Raw genomic sequence first — 26653 nt, 5'->3', positions numbered from 1 at the left:
AGATATGGGCATAAAGTCAGGGTTCATCTGATTTTTTTTTTCCTTCCCCTCCAAGCACCCTTATCAAAACACAAACGAAACTAAATTAGGGGGAAAAAAACCTCATCTTGACAAAGACTTAAAACCTCCCAAGAAGATGACTATTTATGCATCAAAATTCTCTAAAGAACATTACCTAACGTTAAAACATATTACAAGAGCGTGTTGATCATTCTTAGCTGGAGTTAACAGATGGTTTTAGACCCAAACACAGTAGTAAACCTATAATCATACATGTACACGTGCAGTAAAACTCACTGGAGACACAGGCAGCTTTGCATCTTAGCCTGATCATTAATCCATTGTCAGCTGTTCAGATTTTAGAGCATGGCAATAGCCACTTTCTTCCTTAAGGACACTGCAGGCTGCAGTATGCCAGCCCAGCCCTTCTCTGCTTGCTAATCAGATAAACGGGACATAGTGGGAGGTCTGCTGGTCACCACCAGTCAAATTGCCCAGAAAAATCAACAGCCAGTTCTGCACATCGGATTTGATCTTCCCAGCATCGAACTCAAGCACACAGAGTTCTTGAAATCTACAGTAAAGGACTTTCTGTTATCTAGCCTTTGTGCAACAGACCATTTCTGCACAAAAAATGTCAGAAAATAAAACAACCCATCCAAGTAATAACCTCTAAATCTCAGCTGTGATATGGAAGGAAATAGTCGGGAAAGCTAGCAACAGACATAGATATTCTGACTATAATTTGTGAAGTATCTGTGGAAATGATGCAGCTTTTTTTTCCCCCCCAGGCAGCATTTGTATTGTATTACATCTAGCAAAACATAATAACATTTATATATACTGTAATAGTATTTATACATACTGAAAAGAAACAGCATTATCTAGGTAGTACCAAAAGGGTGGTGCAGGGAAAGGGTGCTTAAGCATATACAGGATAACCAAATACCTTAGAATGGAAGTTTTAAAGCATCCTTGAACGAGGATAATTCTAACCATATGATGGAAAACTAATCATAGCAAAGTTTGCTTCAGCCTGCTACAGACCCATTTCCAGCCAAAGCCTAATCTATGTAAGTTTTAAAGTATGACTGAAAGCACAATTCCTTAATTACCCTATTTTTTTTTTCCTCAATCCTGGCCTAGAAAATGGCAAGTTTCTAGAAAGGATTTAATTTTGTTTTATTGAATGGAAAAATCACTTTGTTAAAACTTTCTGGATTCTTCTAGATTGAAGGAGGATTAAGGCAGAATTAAAAAAAAAAAGTCTAAAGCAATTTCTTTATATGTAAGAATATCTTCATTTGTACCTTGGAAGCAAGAATTTTGAAAGGCTTCTTCACATCTACCCCATATAACTTAATTAAGTGAGGATGAAAAAGTACTTGGAACTGCTTTGAGAGTTAAAGTTCATAGATGAGAAGGTAAGTTGGGAGATGCATGGATTGAATGCAAGCAGTATTTAGAAATACTAACCCTCCTATTGTCCAAGCCCTCCCTCTGTGAAGTCTGAAAAATCCCATTTCATCCCCAAAAATAGAAGGAAAAAAGAAAGAATGGGCTTGTAGTTGGTATTCTCGGCTTGTAAAGCACAAAAAGAACAACAATGAAGTGTTTTCCTATGTCTAACACTGAAGTCAGCATACAGTCCTCAATAGCTTTTTAATTTAGAGATGGAAAAAAAAGGGTTCAGAATAATACAAATTCCCTTTTCTGTGGCTATTTTTCAACATTTATGTGCAGCTATGTATAAATTAAATCAAATTTGTTCTAATTTAGCAAAAAAATTATGCACATATGCAATATCAAGTTGTATTTTTTCAACTTTTCAGTAAAGCTCTTGAATAATTTTAATTTTCAATTTAAATTAAGCACATGCTTATAGGCTTTGATAAACAGGAATCCAATTTTATGTATGCTTAGAAGTAAGCATAGTTAAAAATGTTTTATTGAATATGGTCCCTGGTGAGAAATTATGTATCTATGAATCAAAGAAACAGGAAACACTTAACTAAGCTGCTACTCACAGACAATTGCTAGATCCAGTTCAAAGGAATGGGCATACTATAATATCCTTGCATGGCTATAATCAATAATTGATTGTGGCAAATGGTGCTCATGATCAAAGAGACTGTAGTCAGCACAGTCCACATACTGGTTTTCCTGAAGGATGTTTGTTCAGATGTGAAGGTTGGAAATAGTGTATCATTCAGTGGATATCAAAAGGAGGGATCCCCTCAGCCTGCCTGAGGCATGATTTAATTTAATGCTCAAGAAGAAAGAAAACACAGACAGTGGGCCAATAACACTTCCTGAAGGTGATCTTCTTTGACAGGCTTGGTGAGAACATTTAACATCTTTTGGTGGTGGTGGTGGTGGTGTTTCTGTTGTCCAGAATCTATACTAGGTCTTTAAGACTGCAAGTCTGCACATGAAGGACAACATAACCAGAGTAACTTTGAACGTTTCCACTGGGGAGCCTAGTGATGCATCATTTTATTTGTATTTTACCTGCAGATAATCACCTTGTCTTTTGAAAAACAGGTATGTGCATTCATCAGCAGAATTATTTATACACGTGCTGCAGTCAAAAATGGCAGTAACACTGACAAATCCTCCACGCACAAAGTAGCCTCAGGTTTCTCCAAGAAGCCCACAGACTGGAACGGCTAATAGCTACAGCCCTCAGTGCTCCACAAAATTCAAATGAAGCACAGGAGGCCAATTTACACATAGAAACAGAAAAGTAATATAGATTTATAAATAACAATGGCAATAAAGAACATTAATTAAAAGTTATGCACTGTATGAGTATGTCTATACTTGGCAAAGCAAAGCAGTATAAAAGCACCAAATTCCAGACGCAGTTTAGCTGTGGTAACACAGACCTTTTATATGGTCTGCTTTATACTACGCTACATATTCTACTGCCGTTACCCGAAGAACTTGTTTAGCAGTACAGATATATGTTGAGATAACAAAAAATATATAATGTTTTAGGGTGAAGAAGCGGATGTGAAGATGTTATCAAGTGCTTTTCTTTCAGTATTCTCTACTACATAAGCTAAGCAAGTCCCAGGAGAAGTGAGATCAGTTACATGCCAGATAAATCATACATCTGAGGTGGCCTTTGAAACAGAAATTGTCAGCTACCCTCTTCTACAAGTCTGGTGCAAAACAGATGGAGACAGGTTTTTAATGGCCAGAATTTGCGGTGCTTAAGCAGTTCTGGAAATTCTGGCTAAAACATAACAAACTTTTGGGAACTAATCTTTTTGAGAATGTTTTCCAATCAAGTTTGAGACCTTTATTAAGAGGCATGCTGGTAATTAATGACCTCCAAGATATCGTCCTGACCTTACAGGACCTTTTTCTAAAGGACAGCATGAAGAATATTACAGTATCAAAATATCAGAAATGGATGGACCTTAATCCACCTCAGTTTGTTTTGCTAAATGTTTTTAGCAATTAGCAGAAGTGCAGCATCTGCTTTCAGAGCAGAACAAAGACACTAAATTCTGCTTTGTTTAATTTTAACAAGGCTACATTAGCGATTCTTCTAATACATTATCACACTTCAAGTGGCATCCTGCAATAGAACTTACAACAGAAAAAGATTATGATCATGATAAATTTATTTAGTCAGTAGGTTTAATCATAATTAGAAAGACAAAATAACTGGCATGCCTATTAACTGACTAATTCTCTGAAGGAAGGGAAAATTTCTATATCCCATCAGATCTTATTGCTTCTATGGAAAGCTTTACTGTATTTTCAGTAAGTCGGTCCTGCCTGTAAGGTACTCAACTTTTAATGCTTAGGCCAATAGCAGTATGTGTTTTTAAACGCGACTTCATTCTGTCACTATTAATTACTGAGTCATCTGACCCCTGTACTGAAAAGTAAAAATGCTATGGCGACTTTAAAGCACTGGAAAGCTACTTGCCAGAAAGCCACTTCCTTGTGCAATACAGCAAGTTTTTTGATCCTAAAAGAGATTGTATATAATCATGGCAGACAGAAAGAGAGAAGAATTCTGCAGCAGATCTTAGTAGCAATCTAAACAAAAAGATAAACCGTTGGATTCATAAATGGCTACCTATGAATTGAATTATTCATCAATAGCTGCTTCTTTCCTGAAGTAGAAAGTTGCACTGTTTATAGAAAGAAGATAACATAAGCACACATTCACATAGAATTTTTTCAAAAATATTCCTCAAGAACATATATTCTGTTAGTCAAATTGAGGTATTAGTTCTATGCGTCTTCTGCCTGAGACTTACACGTAGTTTCAATTTTTAATGAAAAAAAAAAATCAGTGCAGAGAAGACCCTAGAAGAACAGCACATTTTGAAAATGCAAACGTTGAATCATTAGCATCGCCTGCACAATTTAAAGATCTGGAGTACTTAATGATTTTATTAAGAAAATCTTATAGAATTATAGCAGATAATAATAAGTCACTGCTTAAATGCTAACGATAAGAAAAACAGATTACAAAAAATAATTTTCTTTGAACTCCAATAGGAAAAGGAAAGGGAAACGAGCATAGACTGGAAATCCCAGAACATAGCAGCCAACTTAATATTTGTATACCATGGGAGAAAAGAGAGAAAGGGAATCATCACTAGCAGAGGCAACAACATTCAAATGTTTATATAAATACAAATCCCTGAATAAAGCTACCAAACAAGTACGTATAATACAAAAAGATTAGCAAAAGGTAACAAAGCAGAACTTAAGATGGGATGGGACAAACAAACAAAAAACCCCTAGAACAAACGAACAAAAACCCCACACAGCTAGCCCTGATTCAGCAAGGCTTCTACCACCTCAGAAGATCAAACCCACCTTAAGAGAGGTAGCAAAATTTAAATTGGTATAACAGAAGGGAGGACAAGGTAAAGAAATAAGAATAGCTGTTTCTATGTCTTCCATGCCTAATTTGATCTCTTCAGATCATACAAGAATATAAACACAAAATTAAAGCACTAATCTAATGTTTTCTCTAGTATTTTCTCAGTCTAATACAATAACAAAACCAGAGAGTCTGTTGTAGCAACAAAAGGCCACTTCAAATTGCTGTTCTTATTCCATGCTTGCTTGAACTTTACTCCTCTTCGCATATATTTGAGTGTGTTAACTACTTTTTTTTTTCTATATATATATCTTAAATTTCTATACTTACTACTCCCCACCACAGGGCATCTGCATAGCTGCCAAACTCTGTTTCTCCAGAATCATTTACAGCATCTTTTTCGGCCAGGTATACAAAATAAGAGGAAAAAATCAGGCCCAGAAACCCAATGTACAGTGTCGTTATCAGTTCCTGCAAATAGAATCAAAATAAGAACGTTACAATTTTGCTGAGAGATTTAAATTACCTGATGCTTTTGGAACAAAAATTAAAACAGAAGAAGGTAATTTCAGCAATTTATAGACATGGACGGACTGGCAGCTGCGCAAATTAAGAAGTATGTACCCAGTTCAATGAGGATAGAATTTACAGTTGCTGATGACTTGGCCCAGTATGCACATTTCAAACACAGTGTCTAACACAACTGGATGTTCACCACTTGCAAATGTGATGGTAATCAAAAATTGGTTGGGTAAATTTTTCAAACAGCACCACATTGAAAACAACTCTGGAACTTAGATGCGTTTCTTTAGAAATATTCAGGCTCACCTTCAGAAGTCTCACCTTCTGTGGTTAAATCCACAGAACTAAATTACAGGTCAGAAGTTTGCCAAAGCATAGGTGAACATTTTTAATGTTTAGGAACTTTTCGTCCTCTGAACAGGGTAGGACAAACAGATTTGGATAAAATAAAATGACTGCCTGTCTCCACATTAAATATATTTGACATCATCAGCACGTCTGCATACGTGCTGTTTCAAATACAAGGGCTTTTGCATCGATTATTATGAAGCTCCTCAGAGCGCTCCGACTTACTTGTCTGTGTATGAAAACTACTGATCCCAATAGCCTCCATGTCCCACCCTGACGGTCAACATGCAGCATTCGCAAAATCTGCAGAAAACGGATGCCCCTGGAATACAATTTTTAAATGAATGAATCAATGAAGAGGCTAAAGGTACAAGGAAAAAAGAAAACGCACACACACAACAGAGGTGGTGAAAGGGAAGTCTGTCTCTTCCAAAGAAAACCTGATCTAGCTGATCCTGCTTTAAGCAGCAAAGGTTGAACTAGACTATTTCCAGAGGTCCCTTCCAACCTGCATTCCATGATTCTGTGATTCAAAGGACTATTTAAAAGGAGACACATAGTATTTTGTGGTAGACTTAACTCTTCTCCTTTCATTCCATTCACCCATCTTTCACCCAGTTGTTATTTAGACAGCACAGGGAGGTTGCGTTACAGAGTGCAAAGAAGGAGATCGACCTTCAAATACATGGTTGGTAAGGATAACTCAAGGGTTCAGGAATTTTGACACAGACAAGTGAATGCTCTGGAAGCCATTCATCAACTCTTACTTGACCTGCTTGTCAGGAGGGGAAAAACATACAGAAACAGCTAACTAAAGATTTGAATTCCTCACCTGCGTAATCTAAGTTATTCATTCAAATTGGTAACAATTTGAGTGGAATAGTATTTTAAGATATTCTTTTAATGAGAGAATCACCGCAAGCCTAGCGTGCAGAGCACAGTACATTGCCCTGTACTCTCTCATTCAAGAAAACCTAGTAGCTTGATCTTTCTGAGCTCAAGGCAGATTCAGTCAATCAAGAATTCACAATGACTAAGCCCAGGCATTTTATGAAGAAGTAGCTTGTAAAAAAGCCATAGACATGAAGGAGACATGAAGTATGAAAGAGTTACCATAAAACCAATCCAAGAAACTTAACGGGATTACTCGGTTTCACATCCATAAATGATTAGTGATCTGTTCTGTTACATGAATGTCAGAGGAGTGACTGGTTTCCACCTGTAAGAATTGTTGTGGGAGGCTAAAAAGGAAAGATAAAACCTTACTTAAACTGACAGCACTATTTTCTTTTATTGAGTATAATTACCTGATAGCTGAGGTTGCAAAGACTTGACCTTTAGACCCCACACAAAGAACTATCATGGAAGCAACCACTACAATTAAATCTGGAAAATAAAAGTCAATTGCAAAAATGAGTTAGTGGTTTCTTTCAATACTTCTGCAAAACTGTTATTATAACTATTGCTTACATTACTTTAACACTTTGAAGACCCCAAATTAAGATTATAGCGAGAGATCTCTAGTCTGACATATAAGGAAAATATACTTGTGTCATATAATAGAAAGGTTTCATTAGGATAGGTCTGAGATGGCCACGTTCTAGATGAGTGACAAGAGTGATATAAGTTGTTATAAAACAGCCTCCGCAGACTGGGTTGTATATTAGGTACAGCCTGTGAAGGAATTCACCAGTTTCTACCTATTATCGCTCTTATTTTCCCCCACGCTTTAGAAATAGTTTTATTATTGGCAGAGGTTTGGGGTGTTATTTCCCAGATGTCCTTGATTTAATATAATTTCAACTGTCAGGGTCTAAAAGGGAGAGAAAAATTAAAATCAGCATGTGATTCATTTACATTAAGTCAGTCATTGCCCTAGGACAGACACTAAATTTCTCTGCTTCAGGCCTAGCTCATTTTGGAAAGGAATTCCATATTTTGGAAAATAGAGTTTTCGATACATATCTAGGAAAGGTGAACTTTGTTTTGCTTCCCAAGCTGAAAGTAATTTGGAGATGTTTCGGAATCTGTACTGCTCGAGGTCTCAGGAGAAATGGATTTGAGGACAGAGTGCAAAGAAGCAGCCAAAGTCATATTATACTTTCAGCAACATCTGAGACACATTTGCTATTTATATATGTATATATATATATATATATATATGGAGAGAGAGAGAGAGAGAGAGAGGAGAGAGAGAGAGAGAGAGAGAGGAGAGAGAGAGAGAGAGAGAGAGAGAGAGAGAGAGAGAGAGAGAGAGAGAGAGAGAGAGAGAGAAGCTAATCTGAAGAATTCTATGTTTGTAGAAATACCCTAGTACAACATTTTATAATTTACAGTCAGAAAAACTGTACACTGTTTATGAAGAACAGAATCCCCTACTCAACAACAAGTAGTACTGTTGAGTGGTGGAAATAACTGTCTGTCACAGATCAGGCACTACTATGCTTGTATAACAACATTCCGCTTCCCATACAGTATACACAAATTAGACAAATCAGGTAAGTGCTTCAGGGCATGGGTCCTTACACAACACATATAATACCGGCTAGCAATACACAGCTTGATTTGGATGGTTACATTTCTTAAGACAGAAATTGTTAAACGCAGGACAAGCATTCTTAAAAAAAAGAAAAAAGTTATGGGTTGTGACATACACCGAATAAAGGACGCAATTTTCTAAGGACACTGCTGTCAGTTAGGAAGCCAACTGCACTGAACGTCAGAGGGAGCCAGGTGCCCATTTCCAAATGCATCTTTAAAAATCCTATTTTAACCTAGTAGGTATATAAAGTACTAACAGCACACCTGTCATGCCCCACCACGTTGGAGGCAGCTAAAGCAGTGTGCCAGATAAACTCATATTAAAATATTCAAATGGATGCTGGAAAAAGAGGCCTTTCAGTATCTTTGAAAAATAAAGTTGTAGCTGTTATACAATGTCTGGGATGCTGAGGTCACAGGAGACAGGATTGCAGCCAAGACTTAATTCCGGCAAAGTTTCAGATCACTTTTGAAAATAAAACACACTGCTTTTCAAGAAAAACAAACGAAGCTACGTTTGTTTTTAAATGACAGTGCCGTAGATTCCTGAAAGAAAATTCAAATGTACGTAAATACTAGTGAGAAGCGCTCTTGCTCTAACCTGGCTACAACTGCTACGGAAATTCCATTTCTCTTAAAACTGCCAAGGATGACTTTTACTCAGTGTTTATGACAACTCTGCAAGTCATGCATACTCACCAATGATTGAAATAGGCTTCCTAGCAAAACGAAGTCTTCCCCATATTCCAACGTATTTACTGCGGCATCCTGCTGACCATAACCGAACCACGTATTCTGTTCCAAAGAATACTACTAATACAATTTCCTAAAAGAAACAGACAGAGAACTAGGTTAATTTTCTACTGTATATCCTTCATCTTTTTTCAGAACTTATTAGGGAAAGCTAAAATAAGATGTAAAATTGGGAAGGCAAAAAAAATGTTAACTATGCTAAAATGATCTAAAATAACATAGGAAAATTGGTAAGCATAAAGAAATAAAAGATTAAGAGCAAGTTTAAACACCATAATTGCATGCAGTTTGGCTCATCTACGTGTGCTAGATCTGAAACTATTCTGCCAATTCACTTGGTCTCTGTAATTCAAACAGAAAGTGTCCTAACTGAGCCAAAGAAAACAAGCAGAGTCTCTAGTGAGCAGATGAGTAGTTTGTTAGTATGTTCCATTTCCGTAAGAGGTGTGCTTCACCTTCCAGATGCAATATCAGTTTAATCAACCACTTATTTATACTTTTTCAGTCTTCGTTTAATCCCACATGGATTAAAGTAACATTTCTGGCACCATTACTGACATGTCAGCTTCCAAATGCATTGAAAATCTGGGGAGAAATCATGCACACCTTTCCTATTAATACCAAGCACTGCTGTTTACCGTAGACCTACACCGAGGCATGACTCTGGAAACGTGTGCAAAGAGTCAAAGACATCTGACATCTTCTTGATTAGAAAGAGGTGCAATTATGTCAAACCTGCAGCTTAGTTAATACCCAGATAAACCTTGGTTTTTTAGAGACCGGTTGACCATGGCATCTTCAGCGCAGTTTCTTCAAGGATCAGGTAGGTGCAATGCTTCCTTATAGGCCATACTCAATAAGTGGTCATATTCTCTGTCAAAGCCAACAGGAAAACTACTAATTGGAACAATAATGCAGCTCGTAACTGAAAACATGACACACGGCATAACGGAAATTGTAAAGCAGAGAAGCTAATCATAAGGTATGAAAGGACAATGCAGTTTAAGAGAACAAGCTGCTCATTACATAGAGTGATTTAATTCAAAGAGCAACTGTCGAGAAGATGACATGGTGGTGAATTAACGTTTTACCCAACATTCTCAAATTTCTGCAGTATTCACTGCTGTTTTTCACGATAACAAACTGGCAAGTTGGACTCAAGATGGCACCTATACTTATTTTCTAAATTACTCAAAATATTCAAGATCCAGCCCTAGCCCAATCAAGCTAAACGGCAGTGAGTGATACTATCAGCTTCAAAAACGCATGGGACACTGCCCTGAACAGTCAGTAAAATAATAGGGCTGCAAACAATAAAAGGATGTGGCGGAGAGGAATTGCTATGCATCAGTTATTTCCCTATAATCTTTCTGTGGCTCAAACTCCAGCCTTCTGATGGTATAATGAACTGCTCACTTCAGGGCGCTACAGTGTTCAAGTCAGACTCTGTGACACTTCTGAAAAGCTAGGAGAACATTAGCCAGGACACACACTCTCAGCTTTGACAGTCTCATAATATGTGCAAGATGACGTCAGACACACAAACAGCTCTCACAATTGTTTATAGTTGCTGCACTCCAATTAGATTTCCAAGATATAATAAAACTTTCCAGATCCTTGGCTGTTATAAATATGAAACTCAACCCCTTTGGGCCAGCCAAGAATCTCTTCCACAGCTTACTTCCAAAAGGGACACCCAGACCCTTCAGGATTTTGTTAATTGGAGTATTACTAAATATTTCTCAGTGAGATAAAGTGACACTTACAAAATCTAAAGAAACACCACCTGTAGCAGATACTTTAAGGAAAGATTGCGTCTTATGAAAGCAGCTTCACATGCCGTGAAATTTCCCCTTTGTTCAATCTCATTTCACGCTATTGAGGAACTTGCACTGTATCATCAAGTTAAGAACGCTCCTTTGCATGCAGTTCTGTTAAAATATTAAAGCAAAATAAAGCACGAGAGGCTGCCTTTTCTGATTAGGAGACTATTCATTTCCGAGCTACATTCAGTAAACTCTAATATTCAAATACACTTCTGCCTGCAGAAGGCCAATATGTCTTCTTTCATCACTCCTAAGAGCGAGCTGCTTTCAAGAACCGACAGTAGCAACCTTGCAGGGAGCAAGAAGTGTTCTTCACTCTAAATAAGTAATTTGAGCAAGGGATGTATGGCCTCATATCATACATGTCGGCAGAGACAACACTGGTCAGATATCCCCAAAAGCAGACTACCAATAGCAAAGCAAAACAAAATTCTGGAAAGGAAAGGAAAAAAAGAACAAAAAAGTTAATGTTCGAGCACAAGAAAACAACACAGAGTGCTCTGACAAAAATATGTGGGCTTGTCAGGATCACAGTTTCATTTTTATACTAAGAAGGTAAAAAGTGAAAGCCTGGATTGTGCTTCAAAAAAAAATAAAGTGTGTATTTTCTGTGTAGGAAATTTGCATTAGAGTTGTGTATGTTTTTTAAAGCCCCTCCATGGTTCATTGGGTAACAGGAACACTGGCAAGTATGCAAATGTGGGCTGTCCCAAAGACAATGCAACAGACATGCAGTCAATGGTTACTGTCATCCAGTTCTTTGCATGACACGCAGACAAGCTTAGAGAACATTTATTGTTCTATAGACTCCAGTGACTGGAGGGAACGACCAGTCGGCTTACACCAAGGCACATTTTTCACTCCTGACGTTTTGATAAAGGCTTATTGACCTAAATGAGACCCAAGTTATTCAGGGAACATCAGGGGTGAAAGTGCACAAGCTGTTCTTCATGGTCATACACAAAAACGCCAGGTATCCATTAGCAACTGGCAAATTCCACCTCCTCTGCCCGTGGCTGTGTGACAGACAAAAGCGTTTTTAATATCTTGCATTGCATAAGTCTAAAAACTAATCTCTGGGGGGATGGAAGGAGGCTGATGAATTTCCGTCAGTACATGTTCAGATTAGTGGCCAGAAAGTTGCAGACAGCAAGGAAAAAAATACATCAAGAAAAATTAGGCTTGCATGAGCTACTGGAATATTTCCTGCATTATCCTCATCAACAGCTAAACATCAAATTTTACATAAACTGAAAGGATGGCAACCTGGTCTGTAGTTCATTTATGCTGGCGGTAACTAGTAGTAGCTCAATTTAATAAAAGTGTCACACTGGCAGAGAGCAGCACTGTCTCACACCTCAGAATTTCAGCAAATCTGAGTTGCAGTACAGATTACTTTAGTCCACTATTACTTAGATATTTTCTCCTAACTGCCTGCTTAACACGTACCTACTAAGTGCACCACATAAAAGCTTCTGTGCTTCTTGCAACGAATCAGCTAGACTGAAATGTGATTTCAGGACGACTTAAAGTAAAAAAAGAAGTTGATACAGGAAAATGGAAAAGATAAAGCACTGAGCAGAGAAAGAAGACGCTGTAAAGAACGAGTGAAATGAGAAGAAACAAAGCAACATTCAGCACAAGGGAAAAATTAAAACACAGAAAATAACTGCCTGCAGAACATCGATGTTGGGGGGATTAGAGCTCAGGAGACATTTTCTTACTTAAAATTACATATGCACAAAAACTGCACCGTGCAAGGACCCACTCAACCCTTTGCAACTTAATTCTGATCTCCAAAATGAAAACAGAATTACTACACTGAGATTAAAAAATAGATTATTATACTGCCATGAAAAAGAGTCCTTTGAGATGCACAAGCCATGCGTACAGTCACACTGTGGGCATACAGGAGCCTCCTTGCTTAAGGACACAGACGTTCTCCTTTGAATTACTGACTTACGCATAGCACCCGCACTTCTGCCATCCCTCCTGCTCAGCCCACAGAGACATGCTTGATGTCATCTTTATTCCCTTTCATCCACATAATCCTAACACAGTTGAATACTAAAGAAGCTCTGGATGAGAAGACAGAGAAGATGAACTTTAAATATACAGGCAGACAGCTTTTCTTGAAGAACTCACTCTGTGTCCGTAACTCTCCGCTTGTGAGCGACTGACTACAGGCCGCAACGCTTTCAACTCCAAGGAACAATCTTTGCATAGGATTGTTCTATCAAGACAGGGAAAGTCCCATAATTGATATTCAGCGCATCTCCCTACTCATTTTCACAGTCTGGGCGCAGAAACAGTAGATCCTTCAGATCAGTTGCTGCACAAACAGCTTTTGGAATTGTTTCAAGTGTAATGACAATAGCCACCAAAATACAAAAAAAACCATTATCAGCCTTAAACAGGTATAACAAAACTCAATCACCTCGCTAACGTAACAACTCATCACCTTCTGAAGGCACACAGGCTCGATCCCCATAACATCCTGAGAAAACAGACACGTGCTATCTATCAGTACAGCTTGTATCTCCACGGTTTCCACGCAATAGCGATGGCTTCATAGTAAGTCCATACAGGGAACAAATAAAAAAGGGCTCAAAAAACAGTTTTGATGAAAAGCCCAAGAATTAGGTCTGATTTACACTGAGAAACTGGATCTGCTACGGGGTAAGGGCAGTTTAACTATCTCCCTGAGGAATTTCTGAACTACTAGGTAAAAGAACACCAAAGTCCTTTCCATCAGAGGACTATGGGGAAAAGCTGCTTATGGAAAGGACTGTGCCTGAGTCGAAGAAGGGAAGAGCCTTCTTCAGCTGTGTGACAGGAGAGAGAGAACCATGGAAACAACAGTCTTAACACTGGGTTGATTTTGCTAATAAATGCCTCCTTTAAAGCCCTTCCCCTACTAATAAGGGCTCACCTCCTCTTACCTAGTGCGTGCATGTGCGGGGAGGGACGTTCCAATGTTGAGAGCTATCCAGCACCCACACTGTGGAATGAAATGCATTAGCATCTCCAAAAGGAAGAGCAGAGTCTCTAAACTTAATTGAAACAGATGAAGTAGGTTTGGGGTTTTAACTGTTTCAATGGAATTAGAGAAATTAACGGTTTGGAAAGAAACCCTTGACATTGAATGGATCGTGACACCATAATGGCAGCTATTTAACAGATAACAAAATTGTCTCTAGAGGCTAGGAAAGCATTTGCCTAGAGAAAAATCTAACCTGAGGCCTAGCCTGTAAATGTGAAAGGCGTAACTGGTCATGAAGCATCATAAAAGTTGATGCAGCCATTTGGTCTGGAAGGACTATACAGGGTTATTTGAAACCTGTTTGGAACAAGAAGGTCTTTAACATCTACAGAGTCTAGACTTTTCTCAATGAACTCCATGAATGTAGGAGTGAAATGCATCTTTTAGGTAATTACCTTGAATTCTAACTTTCTGAGGAAAGGTAAGGTGATTTGAAGATGCTGGAGAACCTGTTCTTCCAGCCGAACTCTAATCAAGCAGTCATTCCGATATGAACAGAAAAAACATCTTAGCCAAATGGCATGGTTTGCTACTACGGTTAGTCAATTCTCAGTGCCAAATAGTAGGATTTGTTGTGGTCCTGTCAAACAAAGTGCATATACTTCTTTCATGAGAATACCCAAATATAAGTCTTAAAGTAGATACCTGACAGGGTGAGCAGTACAAACTTGCCCTCTTCTCAAAAGGGTAAGATGATGATTGTGAGTGAACTTTAAGTTCCGAATAAATCACTGAGCATCTCTGCATCCAAAGTGAGTCCCTCCAGTCTTTCTTTTCTTGAGTTTAAAAATAGATAAATAAAATATTGTAATACATTCTTTGTCTGTAGTGTTAAACAGTCTGTTCTTTAGCCTGCTACTTTAATGAGGAGTTTACTTCCTGCCTTTCTTCCTGTGAAGACTTTTGTGAGAAGAATCCTTAAAGACAACGCCCAGGATACAGGATGCAGGGCAACAAGAAGGCAAACCATACCACCATGTGATTCTGACTGGCTGTAACGATCAAGAATCAAAGATGATATACAGCTTATTCTTTATTTCTTATAGGTGTCTGCTCTTAGAGGGAAGGGAGATAACAAGCACAGGAAAACAGGAGGCACTGATGAGGAGGTTATTTTGAGCCTCATAGGCACATGCTTGCACCATTAGAATTTCCTGCTATCCCAAAGTTTTACTGGCAACATGACTCCTACTCATCTCTGGCATATTCCAAGTTCTATCATCCTCATTAGAAAGATCAACCACCATATTATTCCTATGACGACAACCAGTTCTTTCAGATTCTGGCCTCAAGGATGGTAAAGTTCCTATGAATTCCTTTAAACAATGAAATAAACTCTCCCACAGCTTCATAGGCATTGCCTATCAACCCGCATTACCTCAGCTTAAGGCCTTCATGGATCCAGCTTGCATCCTCAAAGATAACAGCCCTGAGCGCTGCAGAGATTCCTGCGAGCTTTATTAGCTTCGATACCCTATTTGTAAAACAACGCAATGGAAGTCCTCTGCTACCAGAGCTTGTGCACCAACAGTAGTTTGTGAAGGGTAACCTCCTCTCAATCTAAGCAGTGCTAGTTGACTGAGGACAGTGGGAATGGTTTACTTCAGAAGCCTTGACAAGCAGGCCTCTGAAGAAGCCGAAAGAGGGGCAAGAGATCAGCTGATGCTAATGCAAAGTGATGAACACCTGTTCTCAACTAAGCGGTTTGAAATGATAGGTGCTGGATTGGGCAGAAGAAAAACAGAGTCAGCATCTTCACAAGCGGGGAGTCAGCATATCCTCTACAGCTATTTTAGGGTCAAAAAGCAGGCCTCTCTCATGTAGAGCAAGAGGCCACACATACACTCACAGAATGGTTGCATGCAAAAAAGAACCAGTGCAGTCTACGCACTGGTTTGAAGCGAGCTAGAGCCCACTTCACAGCACACTGTTCACCTGACACATCAGAGCTTGTGAAATGCCTCAGACAGCACGTGGGTATAGCCTGAGCAAGCTATACAAATTAATAGCACGGAAGGCAACTGTTTCTTCTAATCTCACCCACTTTGTATTGGAGGTCCCTCTTTGTTCTACTGAGAAAGGCAGGATTTTTTCATGAAAGCTGTACTGTGTTCTCTGAGATACACAGAAAAGCAAAAATCAGATGTGGCCTAGGCAAACAGACAAAGATAGACACAGAACTCAATAAAGTAAGAATCCTAGTTTGATGAAGTATCAATCAAAAAATAAAAACATATATAAACACTTACTGAGAACAGCAAGTTCCAAAAGCACTATTTAGGATTGGGGATCTTTTCCTTACTTAGCCCTCTCACTTCCAGAGATCTTAGAGGTAACCTTTCCAAGTTAAAAACAGTAATGTTAAGTTAAAAAAAAAAAAAAAGTTAAAGCCAAAACATTTAGTGTCTCATGCTGAGCCTTTATTTCAAAAAGCCTCATGTCTTCTGTGAAAATTCTTTATCTGGCATATTTAGCACCAAATGATTAAACAGGCAATAGAAAACAAAAACTAAGGTCCTAATATCACACTTCTGTCTTCAGAGCCCATAATCAATCTTAAGTTGTTACTGGACAACAGTAAAGTTCCCTTAATAAAGTTTTTAATTAGAAGGAAAAAATATTTATACAAATCATTCTATTTTTAAAAAGGGAAGCTTACTATGAGACAGAATTTAAAAAGTTGATTGTGCTGAAGCTTTCCTATTTTCCCTTAATCAGTGCTGAGCGCGCAGAACAATAGCACTGGGACCAATAAAGAATACTGCAGGCCTGCAATTTTGGGCTGAGATTTTCCAAAGGCTCCAAGCAACTAAATCCTATTGAATTTCAGCAGGAGTTGGGCACCTAACTCCCTTAGGTGCATTTAAAAAGCTTTTAATTGATTCCTTAGCTCTCTTCTCACTGGAGGTTTCAGCCAAATCCAAACGAAGGCAGTAGAAATTTTTCCACTGACTACAAAAGGCCTCAGATGCCAGTGGTATAACTTTGCACATTAAGGCAAGGTCTCAGAGCACTGGTGTATTAGACTAGCTTTCCACACCATCACCCCTGCACAAGTCTCTTCATAATGCAGTCTTCCTCAGCTTTTGAGCTTAGTTGCTGATGATATCCACCAAGAATTTGCAGAAGTAAATTAAGCTGGGCTTGCACATTTAGTATACAATACTTACTTTAGCGTGGAGTTTCTCCCCCTCCATAAAGTATGCTAAAGAGCTAGAATTTAAACCCAAAGTATTTGGCAAGAGAAAGGAAGCTTTAACACTCAAAACACTAGTCTCAAGATGAAAAACCTAAGTCTTTTCTGTTTATTTCATGAACCTGTTATTCAGGGCTTTATAAAAGTCTCTAGAAGGAATGGGTAGAGGGCCCTCCCCTTCAAAGTGAAAAATCTTCTGGCTTCTATCTAATATAGTATATACTTAATTTTATAGCTCACTGAATTCAGAACTATTCATCTACTTAAGTTTAAGCACATATTTTAGTGCTTTTGCTGGACCAAAACCACAATGTTCATCATCTTGCAAGACCATCTGCATAAAGTTTAAATAGAACGCAGTATGTCACTATTCGAATCAAAATCAGAATTTCCCTCTATTTCAATCTATTCATTCAGAAAGCAATGAATACGCACATTCATATTTATAAATATTTCATTACATACACACAAAGTTCACAGAGAGGCAAATCCATTTGCTAGTATGCACAGTATCCTAAAAGGAGCAGAAAAGGAACTGCTACAAGGCTATAAGAACCAGTCTAAGCCATGTAGCCCATATTTTTTATGTTACAGAAAACTTTGTATATTAACATTATTTACACAATAGCTGCTTTCCGTTAACAGATCGTTTTTATCCTATCAAGTATCTTGACTTATGCTTTCTATTCAATAACCTTCCACACTCGTTTTCAAAAAAGCTAGTTCACATCCTCCACGTCCCACACTGAACAGTTCATAAACCTTCCCTTCTTCCACAGGTAACGCTGAATTTATTGTGGGACCTCATGAAGAACCAGTATGCCTGGAAGCATGTCTATTTTTTCCAGCTATAAAAGTGCAATAAAAGCTATTGTGTCTTCCAGCAAACCTTGTTTCTCTTATGCCATTAGACTATCACAGCTACAACACTATCAGCACATTAAATTTATTAAATGTACAGTTCGTTACTGACAGAAAATACAGTAATTGTACATTACTTCTTACCCAGAAGTAGAGCAACACAAAAGGAAGAATTTGGCCATTATGGGCTCAACTTAGCCAGCGATAGCTTCATTTTGTGTACTTAAAATGAAATATTAAGGCAGTTGGCATTTTTAAGATCTAACGGGCAAGTTTGGCCCCCTGCTGTACATAAGCAAACAAGCTGGTAAAAGGAATACTGGAATCCAGTAGTTTCAGACAGAGTAACGTACAGCTTTTTTTGTTTGAGCCCACACTGTGATGGCAGCCAGGAAGCAATATAATTATTTTAAATCAGAAATTAGAAATACACATTAAAAACCTGTTCCACTGATTTTGAAAAGTAAAAAACTTTAGGCTTTCTCCGACTATTAATTTTTTCCTGTTTACTCATTTATCTTTTTTTAGTCTATTAGCAAAAGACAGAACCAAAAAAGGGAACAAAACTGATAAAGATGGGAAACTAGAAACTCAAATACCTCTAGTTTTCATTTATCTTTTAAAAAAATCTTTTTTAAAAAGTTCGCTCTTGAAAAATGGTATTTTTCAACAGAATTATTTTTCACATAAGTTATGGCCAGGTTTGATTTTCACTTACATTTTAGTGATTTTTTGTGAATAGAGTTTTAAACATAAAGCGTATGTCTGCAGAATCATCTGTAGATGTAAGGCATAAGAGGGGATATATTTTGATTACTAAGCAGAAAATTTAGGAACTAAACTTCTCTCTCTCTCTCTGGGAACAAGATAGGGACTGTAAGAAAGTAAGCTTTAATGAAATTCATCCTGCTTTTTTGTTGCTTCTCTCCTCACCCCACTGAACAGTCACCAGTTGTCCAAGGGTATCTAGAAACATTCTCACTCAGCAGTAAACCTGATCTCTGAAGCTCTACCAGCTGAGTGTCTCTCTCCTCCAAAGCTGACAACACTGCATGTGCGTTACCTCTTGGTGTTATCAATAGCCCAGACACTCTGACCCAAGCATATTTCTAGACTTAAGGGCACTATCCAGAGTCTAAACAACAGAAAAACACTCCCACTGATGTAGCAACGCCCCTGTTCAATGGGCTTTTTCAACAGCTTGCTCCTGCAGAAGCAGAAGCAACGCACGCAGCAGAGGAACACTTTCTGGTGAAGTTCTAATTAGTTACCTCTCTAGTGCAGGTAAGGATGACTCCTTCCCTAACCCTCCCCTCCCTCCAAGAAGAGAGTTATTAAATGGTGCTAGAGATGGTATGGCCTTGTTCCAGTATTCTAGACTCTGCTCTCCCACCTCCTCTCCATGCTTTTAGGCTTTTGGGGACCTCCTCTGGGGTATAATGAGTTTGTCAAGTAAAATAATTCCAGAAAAGTGATAGGTCATCAAAAGCAAGACATTACTTCTGCCTGTATCATCTACCATATAGTTCTTATGTTTTTTTTAAAAAGTTCTTTTATTCATGATATACTCTTTTCCTGGAAGCAACATGTTTTCAAAATTCATCTTCAGAAAGTCAGATTTCTAACCTGAGCAATGACTGTATTCTCCAATAATGCTTTAACAAAAACTGAATTGAAAATGGACTAACGTTGGTTTCAGCTGTCTCCAGATTATCACAGAATCACAGAACAGTTGAGGTTGGAAAGGACCTCTGGAGATCATCTAGTCCAACCCCCCTGGCTCAAGCAGGGTCATCTAGAGCACATTGCCAGGATTGTGTCCAGGCGGGTTTTGAACATCTCCACGGAAGGAGACTCCACAACCTCTCTGGGCATCCTGTTCCAGTGCTCAGTCACCCTCACAGTAATGAAAAAAGAAAATTTTAATATTTCAGAACCGACAGGATGGTGTTGTATGGTAGAGCTGTCAAGTTCTGAAACAAAATCCTGTGCAACTAAAAGCCAGACATTCGTGTCACACATCTGGGCAATCACTGCTCAGTTACTGGTATCACGCTCAGCATTGATAAGAGCTCAAGTGCCATATTTCTGTTTGACGTTTACATAAACACAACCTGCTTTTGCCTCAGCACACTTGAGCTCTCTCCCAGGCCTGCTCCAGGGAATACGCATCATGCTCTTCCACACAGCTGCAAAAACAGTCACACACTAAACCTGTAGTCCAGGCACTTAATACTCCTCACAGGAAAACATATGTGCTAGTTTAAGCTAATAAAAAACCTCTCAGATGCCATATGTACATAGCCCATTCAGTCAGCATTTTACAGTTGCCTCTAAAATTTGTGAAGGAGGAGAAGAGAATTATTTGACATGCAAAATAAACCTAACCGAAGGCAACAAAGTCAGCATTTCAGCTAAGTGGCAAATACATTTCACATACTGAATGCAAGAGTTTCGTCCTCGTGCCAATTTCCTCTGCTCGTTCCAATCAGTGAGCATAAAACAGCTGCAGCTATCATTCAGCGCATCAGGATTATAGCATACCCAAATGGGAAGTTAATTTATACCAACCAAAGCGTGTGATTAACTCGGTGCAAATTCTCCCTAGAGCTTTGATAATGCTCCAAACGGACCAAATTAAACTTACATTTGCAAAATGAAGATATAAGCCAGATCTCTCTGAAGTTGCATACCCCATTCACCAAGCTACCGTTATGTGCAAAGGCTTATATTTTTACTCGGATTCATGTTTCTATCAGTTTTCGGTCCAACATAAATAAATGGTGCAACAGAGGCAGCTCTTTGCAAAATTCAAAGTTACGAAAGGAGAACTCTAGTTCTGTGAAACTCCCTTCACTCACTATCACCTTTCCCCTGCACCCCTTACAAATAAAAGACAAGTGCACTATTCATTACTGAAAGAAAAAAAAAAATTCTTAAAAAAGCCATGCGCTTCTCAGTGGCAGCTGGTCTGAGCTTCAAGACATCAAATATCTCAGGAAACTAATAGGCATTATACGGAATGAATTAAAAAAAAAAGGAAAAAGAAATAAAAAAATCAAAAAACAAAAACCCAAACACTGATATGCAGCAGAGTTCACACTATACTCCAAAGCTGTTTGGAAAAGGAGAAAAGGAACAACTTTATAAAAGCAATGCCTAAGACATGCCAAGAATAAACTAAAAGTTCTGCCACAGAATGAAGGCTACTGGGCAGCTGCAGTAGTAAGCAAAAGCAACCAAACGAGAAGAATCCTCTCCGCAGAGGAAAAATGCATGCAACTTTAGGAAAGGGACACAAGAAGTATGATTTAGAGGCAGAATCACCTTCAATTATGCTGTAACATTGGGCAGTGCAGGACAGATTTAGAGTCTATGTTAAAATATATCACTATTACTGGAATGACCAAAAGCATCAGTCATGCATTTCAAACGCATTAATATATCAGGTGAGTGAACTGACAGCAGCAGCACTACATATTATTGCATTACTATTTTGCTCTGTTTTCTAAAGCTTGGGGTATATCCGTTCTTCATAGGAGGTGTATTTCCAGGTGATTCATGGCATGTTTCCTTCAAGGATTACCTGAATGTTTTAGGGGCCTTCCGTTTGATCTTACATTTACTGTTGCTTAAATTAGGAATTAAATTAAACACAAATACATCTTTGGAAGCGCCCAGTGTCCAACTTTTTTTTCCCCCAGATACATTATGTGATAAAGTGAATGTCAGTCTTCATATTCCTAGATGAATTCTGTCAGTAACTATCAAATAACTTTTTTATAGCAAAAGATTATCCAAATTTTCATCCTTCCCTTTATGCTATCTCCACAGTTCTTAATAGTCGCCATTTCAAAAAAAGTTGTTTTTATTGTTTCTTACCTGCTTAGGACTCTCAAAATCCCACTGCGTTAGATGTGATATTAACAAAAAGGTATAGTCTGAACACCAAAGATCTTACAGCCAAATCAGGGAACTAAGATTACCCAATAGAACTGAAGGTGCTGATGCGACCCAACATGCTACTTGCTCATCAGCTGAAGAACAAGCAAGAACAGACACTTGTACCAGCTCTCTTAACAGAAATGAAGCCAGAGGTTGCATTCAAGCCAGATAATTGCCGTTGCCTTAATGCTTGACACCCTACTGCTCAACCTTAGCATTAGCTAGCCTATGATGCAAGCCATCACTGTATTTGACAAATGACTGAATTGTATCACATAGTTTGTGCACTGTGTCACTGCTGAGAAACGGTAATGTTCTTTTCAACCACAAAACTTTATTGTAGAACAGTATTTTCTCAGTAAGCAAAATAATTACCAGGCTAAATTCTCTTCTAGAACTAAAGGAAAAAACGGAGAGTCCTGAGGCACAACCACCAAATACTGACACATGAATACTGCACATAAAGCATTTGCGTTGCATCCTTTTTTACATGTTTGGGTTACATCCTTTGACTTTACAAAAGGAGTAATAGCTCACATGGCCAAGACCTCTATAAATGACTGAATGTCAAAGGTTTTAACATACCTTACAGATCTTACAGGAGGAAGAGGCTAACTGAAGTGCAGTTCAGTTTGGATAGTTTTCCAGTTTTCTTAAAACATCAGTAAAGGTAGCTAAAATACGGAAAACTGAGTTAGCGACTTGTAATCCTCAGCCGAAGGGAGCGGTTACAGGCAGCAAAACCTAACATATCCATTTGGTGAGTTCTTTCTTAGTTGAATAAAACAAGTGGGTCTGCCATAGCCAAACCTGGGTTCTATTTCCAGCTCTGCTAAAAATGGCTTTAATTACAACCTTGTGTTTTCCCTTTCCTGAACACATAACACATTGCACATTTAACTTTGTACAAAAGTTTTGATTGCTAGTACTGTTCAGGGTGTAATTAAAAACAATTACATTAAGCTAGAAAAGCACATAAGGGAGTGTTTTGTGTACAGTGTGTATTTCCTCATCAGCCGGGTGAAGAAAGGAAACCTACTAGACATGAAAGTATGGTACAGCTGCATCCCATAACCGAGTATTTGCATACTTTAAAGCTTTTGTACTTCAGATTCCATAGCTGATGATATAAATGTAAGTTTTCGTAAGTCCCTCCACAGAGCTTTCCCCATCAAAAACCTCTCCCCCCCCCCCCCCCGGATGTTACATCAGGGAATTCTGTTATCATGAACTCTACGTACTTCTTGTCCCAAATGGCACAGTATTAAATACGGCAACATCGTGTGCCTAGCTAAACAACATTCTTTACAGTATTCAAAAAGTGGTATAAACTCTCTGTTAATAGTATCTGTGGTTTTGCACCTTTTGAGTAACTATGCTATGAAGACATGAAAGATGTTCATCTCAGGTGGTAAATCCTCCTGAAGAAAACTACAAAAGCCCTATTTTAAACACTTTGTGAATGATTTGCAGGCTGTTGGAATTTTATCTGTAATTAATTGGATTATTTATGTTTAGCAAGGCAGCAAAAAAGTGGCTGTAGGATAAACAATCAATTCTCAGTGCAATAGAGTGGTTAACACCATGTGACTCCCATTATTGCTATGAAAAGTCATGTTTTACTGTTTACGTTTTAAGCATAATGTTAAACACAGACACTTATTTAACAGAGAACAGGGTGAACCTTTTCTTTTCAAGGGGAAAGAAAAAGGCCTATTGCAAGTTAGCAAAACTCGGGGTATCTGTACGCCGACTAACGCACTTATGTTTTCCATGGAAATTCCAGCCACATTGGTTTTGGCAGCAATTAAGGACTACCTTCTGAATGTTTAAAAACACTCAAGGATTTTGTTTTTAAACTTTTCTTCATGTTCTGTAGTTCTTTCTCCTCTTTGAAATAGCGAAAGCAGGTTTCGTCAGCCTTCAACTTGTTCTACTGTTAAAATCAATTCCAAGATGAACTAGTCAGAATTCAGGCACAACAGAATACCACTAAAGTGGTTATTCCTTTTAGAGAGCTGAGAAGCTCCTCTTTTGCATAGTTAGCCACTCCACAAAACATTGGGTGGATTTATTTGTTTCAAGAAAACACTACATCTCAGAGAAAATTACGGTAGGGACTGAAAGTTCACCTGGTTTCAAGGCTCAGGTTGTACCTCTTACTGCTGCTCAAAACATTGTATAAAACTGTGAGCCAACAACAGATCATAGGACTCGACCCTAACAGAAGCTGCTCAGAGCTCTGGCAGGAGGAATACTTCTGCCATTCTGTTTCATCTGGATCACAGGATTAGACTTTGGCTTGGGGCTTTAGCACTAAGCTGCCCATGCTACAATCACAAGGAGCTGATTTTTGATACCTCGTCTACTGTTTATCGCTTTATTCCTGATCATTCCTATTTAAATTAAAGGGATGACCCTTGAATCAAGCTGCAATCCATAACAAACAAGCATAGCTGAACCTACCTGTTGAAAAGTGAGGATTACATCCTTACATTCCTTGGAACGGATGGGAGAACACACAGCTATGTACTGAGCAATATAATCAACAATTTATTTTTCTTGAAAACAATACACAAACAAAAGCCAGCATGTATCCAAGCAGCAGAATTGTAAATACATCATACTCCAAACACTAGCTAACCTGTTAAAAACCTCTGTGACCACACGTGATTCATTTCAAGTATGTTTATAACTACAAAACAATGGTACAAACAACATTATTACTAACTTAGGTAATCAGCATTAAGTTATTAATCAGCATAACTGCCTGGCTAGAAAGTGATTATACGCAGAAGGAAAACTAAGTACTTGAACAGGGTAGGTTATATTGGAGAAAAACAGGCACATGCAGAAGAAAATTCATCTCAACTGTCACCTTCTTAGGATGTAACAAATTAGTCTTTTAGAAGTACCTACCCTTTTCCACATAGGGAAAATATACGTGATTGGCTTGAACTAGTTAACTTAACTTTTAGACAGCTAAACTTAGTTGCAGAAATTCAGAGGCAGACAAAGAAGAACTGTTTTGAACTATTAAATAATGTATTTTTAGCCTGGAGTAACAGTAAAAACAGCAGATAAGATGCAAAATGACTATCAGTTCTCACGTGAAAGAGGGGTTTATTAGATGTTTCTATTATTGGCCTGATACCCCTGTGATCACCTTACCAACCTCCGGTTTCCTCTCAAAACTCCCAAATCCACTAGCTGATCTGAACAAATCAGGAGGTCCGGCATGTCAGAGGATATTTAAACCTCCTATAAATGTTGTGAAGATAAGCAGCCAGATAGACAATACCCACTACATGGCCTGAGGGAAAGGATTTCAGGTTATTAAGGACTCACTCTCACATCGATTCTCCAATATTTATGAACACCCAGCCTCATGAAAACTTACGGATAGTTTCAACGGAAGCCGTAAGACATATGTCTTAAAAGAAACAAAACCAACCAACCCACCCTCTCCAGGCTCCCCAAGCCTCATAGCATCATTAATTCCAGTGCTTGCACAATCACTGTGTCTCAAAAATTGGTGAATGTTTTAATTGAAGAAAAACGTTGCAGGAAAACCTTGTGGAATGACCTACATGATCTCAAAACTCGACTGGATAAGGACCTGAGCAACCTGTTCTAACTTGAAAGATGCCTCTGTTTTGAGCAGGAAGTTGGACTGGATAATCTCAAAAAGTCCCTTCCAACTTAAAGTTTTCCTATAATAATCATTTTTCTAGGGTTAAGTAGAATTTTTCCTATTGGCTTATGTAACCTATATCCCATTTTTGTTTAAAAAAGAGAACTAAGTGCAAGTCACTTTCAGAGAGAAACTTTTCAAAACTATGAGGCTGAGAGGTTTCTTTTTCAGTTTCAAGAAAAGTTGACTTGCTTTGGAGCTTAAAATAAAGCTAAAAGTAAAACAAGAAAGACTTTTTCCATGTTCTGTCCTGTCCCCTCGCCCCAAACCAAATATACAAACACTCGCACACCTCTCAGCATTGCTACAGGACTCCTTCCAAGTTGGATTTGCATGGATAGGAGCACTTCTGGGAAAATAATCTGAAACTTAGTTTCTTGGGTAACTCCAGGCAGCAGAGATGTAACTCTTGGTTCTTCAGGGCATGCGTTTACCACAGAAAGCAAACAAGCAAATTTTCCTTCAGTCCATAATAAAATGCTCTATTCCCACCCACTGCAGATACATCATCTAGTCACTTTTCTTCTTGAAACAACTCTGATTGATTAAACTTCTTTCATTAACCGATTTCAGTTCTTGTCTGGTTTATTAACATCTGTATTATCCACCCGGGGCTCAAGAACATCTGCTGCGTTTGTTTGGCTCGTCTTAGGAAGCTCAGTCTCTTTGTGTAGTACAAGTATTTCTCAGAATTTCTTAAGAACTCTGGATTCCCCTAATCTTCTCCTAAGAACTAAGGAAGCTAGGAGCTCTTATTCTCCATAAAGTCATTTATTGCTGTTGTCCAGCACAGATATCACGTGTCTGATTCAACTAAGCATGCTCCAACAGAAATCACGGGGAGGGTTTTTCAAAGACTGGCAGCTCTGCTGACTTTCCTTAAAGGGGGAGACATATGGTTAGTGCCTATGCCTGGCCAGGCATTTTCATTTTCTAGTTCATGATGGTCACAACAACCCACTGAGTTCAAACACTTGTGACCAGGAGTAGGCATTGGCTGTGGGTGGGAAGGTGAGGAATCAGATGCTTACCTGTGCTCAGCCTGTTTAGGATGTTGGTCTAGAGC

General features: G+C 38.4%; 1 protein-coding gene across 3 annotated transcripts in view; it reads right to left on the bottom strand.

Annotated features, from left to right (window-relative positions):
* KCNQ1 (potassium voltage-gated channel subfamily Q member 1) overlaps positions 1-26653 on the bottom strand; it is a 373080-nt gene that overhangs the window by 266065 nt on the left and 80362 nt on the right. For all 3 annotated transcript variants that reach the window (XM_068944815.1, XM_068944816.1, XM_068944818.1), the window contains exons 3-6: positions 8969-9095; positions 7036-7114; positions 5954-6050; positions 5189-5329 (exon numbers count right to left, since the gene is read on the bottom strand). In XM_068944815.1, coding sequence (XP_068800916.1) covers positions 5189-5329; positions 5954-6050; positions 7036-7114; positions 8969-9095 — 444 coding nt within the window. The remainder of the gene's footprint in view (positions 1-5188; positions 5330-5953; positions 6051-7035; positions 7115-8968; positions 9096-26653) is intronic.

The sequence above is a fragment of the Struthio camelus genome, chromosome 5 (genome assembly GCF_040807025.1).
Source record: "Struthio camelus isolate bStrCam1 chromosome 5, bStrCam1.hap1, whole genome shotgun sequence".
Lineage (NCBI taxonomy): Eukaryota > Metazoa > Chordata > Aves > Struthioniformes > Struthionidae > Struthio > Struthio camelus.
This window is presented reverse-complemented; position numbering and strand designations above follow the sequence as displayed.